Below are 8,970 nucleotides of genomic sequence, written 5' to 3' on the forward strand. Positions count from 1 at the left end.
TTAATTTGGGGTGGAGAGTTCTGTAGATGTCTATTAGGTCTACTTGGTGCAGAGCTGAGTTCAATTCCTGGATATCCTTGTTAACTTTCTGTCTCGATGATCTGTCTGATGTTGACAGTGGAGTGTTAAAGTTTCTCATTATTATCGTGTGGGAGTCTTAGTCTCTTTTTATGTCTCTAAGGACTGGCTTTATGAATCTATGTGCTCCTGTATTGGATGCATATATATTTAGAATAGTTAGCTCTTCTTGTTGAATTGATCCCTTTACCATTGTGTAATGGCATTCTTTGTCTCTTTTGATCTTTGTTGGTTTAAAGTCTGTTTTATCAGAGACTAGAATTACAACCCCTGTTTTTTTGTTTGTTTGTTTTCCATTTGCTTGGTAGATCTTCCTCCATCCCTTTATTTTGAGCCTATGTGTGTCTCTGCATGTGAGATGAGTCTTCTGAATACAGCAAACTGATGGGTCTTGACTCTTTATCCAATTTGCCAGTCAGCGTCTTTTAATTGGATCATTTAGTCCATTTACATTTAAGGTTAATATTGTTATGTGTGAACTTGAACCTATCATTATGATGTTAGCTGGTTATTTTGCTCGTTAGTTGATGCAGTTTCCTCCTAGCCTCGATGGTCTTTACAATTTGGCATGTTTTTGCAGTGGCTGGTAGCGGTTGTTCCTTTCCATGTTTAGTGCTTCCTTAGGAGCTCTTGTAGGGCAGGCCTGGTGGTGACAAAATCTCTCAGCATTTGCTTGTCTGTAAAGGATTTTACTTCTCCTTCACTTATGAAACTTAGTTTGGCTGGATATGAAATTCTGGGTTGAAAATTCTTTTCTGTAAGAATGCTGAATATTGGTCCCCACTCTCCTCTGGCTTCTAGAGTTTCTGTTGAGAGATCTGCTATTAGTCTGATGAGCTTCCCTTTGTGTGTAACCCAACCTTTTTCTCTGGCTGCCCTTAACATTTTTTCCTTCATTTCAACTTTGGTGAATCTGACAATTATGTGTCTTGGAGTTGCTCTTCTCGAGGAGTATCTTTGTGACATTCTCTTTATTTCCTGAGTTTGGATGCTGGTCTGCCTTGCTAGGTTGGGGAGGTTCTCCTGGATAATGTCCTGAAGAGTGTTTTGCAACTTGGTTCCATTCTCCCCGTCACTGTCAGGTACACCAATCAGATGTAGATTTGGTCTTTTCACATAGTCCCATGTTTCTTGGAGGTTTTGTTCGTTTCTTTTTACTCTAAACTTATCTTCTCACTTCATTTCATTCATTTGATCTTCAATCACTGATACCCTCTCTTCCAGTTGGTCGAATTGGCTACTGAAGCTTGTGCATGCGTCATGTACTTCTCGTGCCATGGTTTTCAGCTCCATCAGGTCATTTAAGGATTTCTCTACACTGGTTATTCTAGTTAGCCTTTTGTCTAATCTTTCTTCAAGGTTTTTAGCTTCCTTGCAATGGGTTCGGACATCTGCCTTTAGCTCGAAGAAGTTTGATCATCTGAAGCCTTCTTCTCTCAAGTCATCAAAGTCATTCTCCATCCAGCTTTGTTGCATTACTGGTGAGGAGCTGTGTTCCTTTGGAGGAGAAGAGGCACTCTGATTTTTAGAATTTTCAGCTTTTCTGCTCTGGTTTCTCCCCACCTTTGTGGTTTTATCTACCTTTGGTGTTTGATGATGGTGATGTACAGATGGGGTTTTGTTGTGGATATCCTTTCTGTTTATTAGTTTTCTTTCTAACAGTCAGGACCCTCAGCTGCAGGTCTATTGGAGTTTGCTGGAGGTCCATTCCAGACCTTGTTTTCCTGGTATCACCAGCAGAGGCTGCAGAGTAGCGAATATTGCAGAACAGCAAATGTTGCTGCCTGACCGTTCCCCTGGGAACTTTGTCTCAGAGGGTCACCCAGCCATGTGAGGTGTCAGTCGGCCCCTACTGGGAGGTGCCTCCTAGTTATACTACTTGGGCGTCAGGGACCCACTTGAAGAGGCAGTCTGTCGGTTCTCAGATCTCAAACTCTGTGCTGGGAGAACCACTACTCTCTTCAAAGCTGTCAACCAGGGACATTTAAGTCTGCAGAAGTTTCTGATGCCTTTTGTTCAGCTATGCCCTGCCCCCAGAGGTGGAGTCAACAGAGGCAGGCAGGCCTGCTTGAGCTGCAGTGGGCTCCACCCAGTTCGAGCTTCTTGGCCGCTTTGTTTACCTACTCAAGCCTCAGCAATGGTGGGCACCCCTCCCGCAGCCTCGCTGCTGCCTTGCAGTTTGATCCCAGACTGCTGTGCTAGCAATGAGTGAGGCTCCGTCGGCGTGGGACCCTCCGAGCCAGGCGCAGGATATAATCTTCTGGTGTGCTGTTTTCTAAGACCTTGAAAAAGCGCAGTATTAGGGTAGGAGTGACTCGATTTTCCAGGTGCTGTCTGTCACAACTTCCCTTGGCTAGGAAAGGGTATTCCCTGTCCGCTTGCGCTTCCCGGGTCAGGCGATGCCTCGCGCTGCTTCGGCTCTCACTCTGTGGACTGCCCCTACTGTCTGACAAGCCCCAGTGAAATAAACCCGGTACCTCAGCTGGAAATGCAGAAATCATCTGTCTTCTGCGTCACTCATGCTGGGAGCTGTAGACTAGAGCTGTTCCTATTCAGCCATCTTGGAACCTCCTAGATATGCTTTCATAGAGCAGCTGTGCTGTGCTGGGATACCACTGGTCAACTTGGATTCTCCAAAGCCTGATAGCTGGAATGTCTATGTTACCCAAAGAGACAGACTCTCCCTCTGGGAGTTGTCCCAGAGAGTTCTCAAATCTCTGTCAGCCTGAGAACATGGGCAGGGGTGACTGGAGGCCCCAGTGGGGAGGTCCTGCTCAGTGAGGAGGAACAGATCGGGGGCCCACTTTAAAGAAACAGCCTGGCCTCATTTTGGTAGAACAACTGTGCTGTGCTGGGGGATCCATTTTGTTTCTGGTCGGTTTGGACTCTCCAAAACTCAGGTTGGAACTGCTGAGTAATCCAAACAGCAAAGATGGTGGCCCTTCCCTCCTCCAAAGAACTCTGTCCCAGGTGGGGCGACACTGTTGTCAGTGGTTGACTGGAATTCTAAGCCAGTGGATCTTGTCCTGTGAGGCACTGTGGAAGTGGGGCCCGCGGACCATCACTCCTCAGCCCTCTCAATTCAGCCTTCTTCCTAGGGATATGTACAGAAGTCCAACCTCCTGCCTTGACAGAGCTGCAGTCACTCTTGCCGGGAAGCCTGGAGCCTAAGTATGTAAAACTCCTGCACATCTGCGCATGCCTGAGTGGCTGCTCTGCCAAGAGTCCACACAGCTCTGTGTGTCAGACTGAAAACCCTGGTGGAGTGGGTTTAGGAGGAGATCTCCTGACTCAGGGTTGCAAAGATCCATGGGAGAAGCATGGTTTCCCAGGGTCACACATTAGAATACTCACCACTTCCCTAGGTGGGGGAGGTTCCCCTGGCTCCTTGTCGCTCCAGCGTGGGCCATTGTACTGTCTTGCTTTTCTTCATTTTCCAGGGGTCGAGTTGTTTCCTTGATTAATCCCAATGAGAGTACCTGGATGTTTCAGTTGAAGGTGCTATATTTACTCACGGCTTTGGTTGTTCTCCATGACAGCCACGTACCCTGGCTGCTTCTAGTCAGCCATCTTGGCCTGAATCTAAGTAACCTAAATTTGGGCCATAAAGAGGCACTTGAAAAATTCCCAAAGTCACTTATTTCCTTGACTACACAGAGGAATTGTGGTATTGCTAAGCTGGATTTTCTAATAAAGATCAAAATCTTGATAGAACAAATATTTTTCAGAAGAAATATTTATTCAATAATTTTAAAGTACCAACTCTTTTAAAGCATTTAAGAGTAAATACCCCAAAAGAGTAGGTACTTACAATGACAGAAAAATAAATCTCCCATGGGTACCTCCTGCCTTTGACAACCTTACAGACTCACAAGGGAGATAAAATCTGTTCAAGTTGCCCAGGTGCTGTGGCTCATGCCTGTAATCCCAGGATTTGGGAGGCCAAGGCAAGCAGATCACGAGGTCAAGAGATTGAGACCATTCTGGCCAACATGGTGAAACCCCATCTCTACTAAAAATGCAAAAATTAGCTGGGCGTAGTGACGCATGCTTGTAGTCCCAGCCACTTGGGAGGCTGAGACAAGAGAATCACTTGAACCAGGGAGTCAGAGGTTGCAGTGAGCTGAGATTGCACCACTGCACTCCAGCCTGGCAACAGAGCAAGACTCCATCAAAAAAAAAAAAAAAAAAGCATAAAAGAAATCTGTACAAGTTTTGGCTAGAAATAGGCCAAATAGGAGTAGAAACTAATAGAAACAGAATGCAGTCTGGGTGCAATGGCTCACGCCTGTAATTCCAGCACTTTGGGAGGCCAAGGTGGGCAGATCACTGAAGGTCAGGAGTTCAAGACCAGCGTGGCCAACATGGTGAAACACCATCTACAAAAAATACAAAAATTAGCTGGGCATGGTGGTGAGCACTTGTAATCTCAGCTACTTGGGAGACTGAGGCCGGAGAATCACTTGAATCTGGGAGACAGAAGTTGCAGCGACCTGAGATCACACCACTGCACTACAGCCTGGGTAACAGGGTGAGACTGTCTCAAAAAAAAAAAAAAAAAAATAGAAAAGAAAGAAAGAAACAGAATGCAGAAAGAATAACAAGGGTAGAAGTTCAGAAACGGTAGTAGAGAATCGAGAACACTGGCACTGTATTGGAGATACATGTAAGGGATAAGTGCAAGAGACAATAGAGCAGGGGGAAATGACTGATCCCAAGCCTGCAGGTGAATGTTGCTGTTTCCACCCCCACAAACCATTCAGTGCTGGGCTTTTTATGAAGACAGGTCCTGGTGCTATTACAGATGATCCTTGGTTTATGATAAGGTTATGTCCCAATAAGCCTGTCATATGTTGAAAATATCATCATGTAGAAAATGCATTTGATACACCTAGACTACTGAACATCATAGCTTAGCCTAGCCTACTTTAAATGTGTTCAGAACACTTACATTAACCTATAGTTGGGCAAAATCATCTAACACAAACCTTATTTTATAATAAAGTTTTGAATAACTTATGTAATTCATTGAATAAGTACTGAAATGAAAAACAGAATGGTTTCACACCATGATAATGTTGAAAATCCTGAGTCAAACTATTTTAAGTCAGTGACAGTCTATGCCTAGATGAATAAGGCCGGCTGTTAGAGATAGTCACAAGAGAGTGGCTGGTGGATGGATAAAGCTAAGACTTTAGAGCCAGTTCAACCAGGGTTTATTTCCCAGTCGCTTATTATATGGCATTAGGAAAGTTTCTTAATCTCTCTGGGCCTCAGTTTCCAAATCTCTAAACTGGGATCAATAATTCTTATTTTTCTAACATGTAGTTAGGGTCACACCTAGCCTGGCTTCCTCTTTCTGGTTTAATGTTCTTTACATGTTGTTCAGAAACTTTGAAAGACTGCTTAGTTGAGCATGGATGGTTTTTAGAGCCAGAGACAGTGTCAGATCTGAATTCAAATACAACCATTACTATTTAATGTATAAACTTGGGGAAGTCATTTTGTTTCTATTTCTTCAATTTTGTAGTGAAGAGTGAATCAACTAAAATGATAAAACAATGGCCTTCAAGATCATATTCCCTACAGTATATTTTCTCACAATCTCCTATACAACATTGTAGGCTAAGCAGATATTATTGATCTTTAGTTTTTTTGAGTCTTATTTTTAAAAGGTTTATTGAATAATAATAATACTTATATTAATAACTTAGACTTATGTGCCAGGCTTCAAGGTAAGCATTTATATACATTATCTCATATAATTTTCACAACTCTGAAGTGTAGATACTTTTATAATTTCCATTTTATAGATGGGAAACCTGATGCTTAGAAAATTAAATAACTTGCTCCAGGTGACATTGACAGTAAGTGATGAAGCTGGGATTTAAACCCAGAAAATCTGACTTTAGAATCGTTCTCATAAGCACTATACTATACTGTCTTCCATGTGATTCTGATAACTTCCCTAGAGGCAGCTGCCCCACTCCCTTCCCATTGCTGCAAAGCATCCAGCACAGTACCCAGTTCCCAGCAGCTACTTAACAAATGTGGGCTCTATCTCTGCAGCCCATCTCCCAAGTGTTAGAGCTAAGGCCTGATAATATTTTTCAACCATTGAGTAGCTGCTTGCTGGAGCAAATCAGAAAAGAAATCTCTATAAATGAAAACTTTTCTAAGTCCCTTCCTTTATAAATTGAACAATAACTAATTCAAATTTCCAGAATAATATAATTTTGATATTACCTTGAAGTTTGCTGTATTTTGGTTTGGCTTGTATGCCATAAATATACCTAGTTGAATTCAGATAATTAGGAGATATGATTTTAAAGATATGAAATTGTCCCCTCTTTATCTTCTCTACACTATTATATTCTCATCATGACACATATCAACACCAATCATATGTTTGTGTGTTTATTTTCTATAACCCCTTCAGTAGTACATGTGCTACAGTAGAGAAGGGACTTAATCTGTTTTATTCCCTGCTGTATCTCTGGTACCTAAAATAATATAGAGTAGGTACTCAAAGAAATTTGTTTTATGGATGAATGATTAAAGTGTTTGGGCAAATTATGGGAAACTGACATTTAAATATTATTTTTCTTTCTAGCTTGGATTAGAAGAACAAGAAAGACTCCACCTACTATGGAGGTAAGACTACACAAGGAAGATATCATTTAAGAGTATATATTCCCAAGGATATATAAAACTTCAGAAAAACTATGATGTATTTTCCAAAAGTGTTGATTTTATTCTATAGACAATAACTTAAAACATTTTATAATAAATTAATATATAAACCTATATTATTAATAAAATAATATATGATAAAATAAATGCTCATATTATGGAATATAAGAAAATTTGTATAAATTTTAAAGTGGAATAATAAAAATTTTAAACACTTTTTAGAAAGTTTGGACTTGGAGCAGCTTGCACCAGGTCATTTCCCCTGGGTCCTGGGAGTTCTCTGTGCCAATACTCAAACTTTTGTGGAAAAGTTTGAGAAACACTGAATCTCTTTGACCTATCCAAATCGTGCTCTTATGTTTCCCTTAATATTATATATTTAAATCCATCAAGTATCCAAAGAAACACAGAATTAGCAATTATTTTATAACAGTAATAATTAGTTGAGTTTTTATTTAAAACTTAAAAATGGGTAGTCAGTGGTAAACAATAAAAAAACAGAAATGCTATAGTATATGTGTTTTACAACATAATTTTTATATAGATTATTTTATAAAAATTATTTTATAATTTTAATTTTAAAAATACGTAAAGATCGCTAAAGTTATTTTATAAGAAGTAATTTCATAAAAGGAGATTCTCTAAATGCATTAATATACTGCCTTGTTTACTTTTTGTCTAGAGGCATTCCCTTTCTTCTACTATTTAGGACTTCCCTCCTCTTTTCTGTTGCCTATTCCCTCACTACTGCAAACCCTGATGACAACATAAATGGGCTCCAATACTCAGTCCCCATTTGTTGGGAGGTGGAGTGCTCTAGAGCAGAATCATGATGATACCTCAACTGGCATGCTTATCTTTACTTGCTCCATACATTTGTCATATACTGAACCCATCAATGTTCATTCGGCCAGTGTCTGACTGAGTACATCTCTTGACCCGTTTCTAGCTTTGTATATTGCTTCTGCCTTGGCCTACTTTTCTCAGACCCTTCTTTCCAACACTGATAAAATTTGGAATAAAAGCTGTTTCAGGGGAAAAAAATAAAAGGCAATGTGATCCAGGATTCAGAAGTATGCCCAATAGTTTACAGTGAAGGATGGATTGAAGAGCTTTCTGTTTCTCCTTCTCTTGGTCATAATAAGAGCTACTACTGTTATCACTTGCTTCCTCCATCCTCAGAACTTTGAAAGCCTTCTTCATACAGATATTAATGTGCAAAGTGATTAATGGAGGCAATTGCAATAGTTGGGCCTCAGGCACGACGTCTGTAAATTTTAGGTAATTTCATCACCTCAAACAATCTCTAGCCAGAACACACCAAGTCCTTCCATCCCTGAGCTCACTCTTGTTAATTTTGATTATCCAAAATGAGCCCTCTTTTGCTGCCTCCCTTTTAGTGTACTGTTAATCACATTGTTCTTTATGCTGCTTTGTACCCTCCCTAATAAACACACACACACACACACACACACACACACTTTTCCTTCCTCTTGGCCCTTTCCATTGTGTTTCAGGAATTTCTGTTTCTTTGTTAGCAAATTGCCATTCACCATTAATATTTTCCTGGGAACTTTCTCTACCACATAACCTCAACTGAAATCTGTCTGTGCCTGCAAGATAATGTGTTCCTTTTTTTTCCTTGAAGTAAGTTGTGCTTGCTTTCCCATGCCCCACAGAAAGAGAGTTCAACTGCTTCTTGCTTCCCCAAATAGCCTTGGTTTGTGGGCCCAAGAGAGTGGAGGACCTTTGTAATCAATGTATATTTCTCTGTACCTGACCATCATTTTGTTTGCCAACATCCAAGACAGTCTGCCATACTGATGGCTGAGATTATGAACCTGGCATATGGTCTTCTCCTTTCAATGCCTTCCCAAATTTTAGCTGCCCAGTTCTTTGACTTTATCCACACTAGTATCCCTGCCTCAAGTGAACAACCACTTCATTAGGCACACTTTAGTTTTTATCAAACACAGTTCTTACCACTGTAACTTTTACACTCTTCAAGTCCAAATTCTAGATACATCATATTAAGATGAAAAAAATTTTCTTAATGTAAAGTAAAACATATATTTATAAACTGTAACAAAAAATAGCTTATTTAGTTTTTTTTATTATTATTATTATACTTTAAGTTCTAGGGTACATGTGCATAACGTGCAGGTTTGTTACATATGTATACTTGTGCCATGTTGATGT

At 40.4% G+C, this 8,970-nt stretch overlaps 1 protein-coding gene across 1 annotated transcript in view; it reads left to right on the plus strand.

The window, feature by feature from the left end:
• NDUFAF2 (NADH dehydrogenase (ubiquinone) complex I, assembly factor 2) overlaps positions 1-8,970 on the plus strand; it is a 209,036-nt gene that overhangs the window by 148,634 nt on the left and 51,432 nt on the right. The window contains exon 3 of the mRNA XM_011952204.1: positions 6,692-6,732. Within this exon, the coding sequence (XP_011807594.1) occupies positions 6,692-6,732 (41 nt within the window). The remainder of the gene's footprint in view (positions 1-6,691; positions 6,733-8,970) is intronic.

The sequence above is a fragment of the Colobus angolensis genome, unplaced genomic scaffold (genome assembly GCF_000951035.1).
Source record: "Colobus angolensis palliatus isolate OR3802 unplaced genomic scaffold, Cang.pa_1.0 Scaffold337, whole genome shotgun sequence".
Classification (NCBI taxonomy): Eukaryota; Metazoa; Chordata; class Mammalia; order Primates; family Cercopithecidae; genus Colobus; species Colobus angolensis.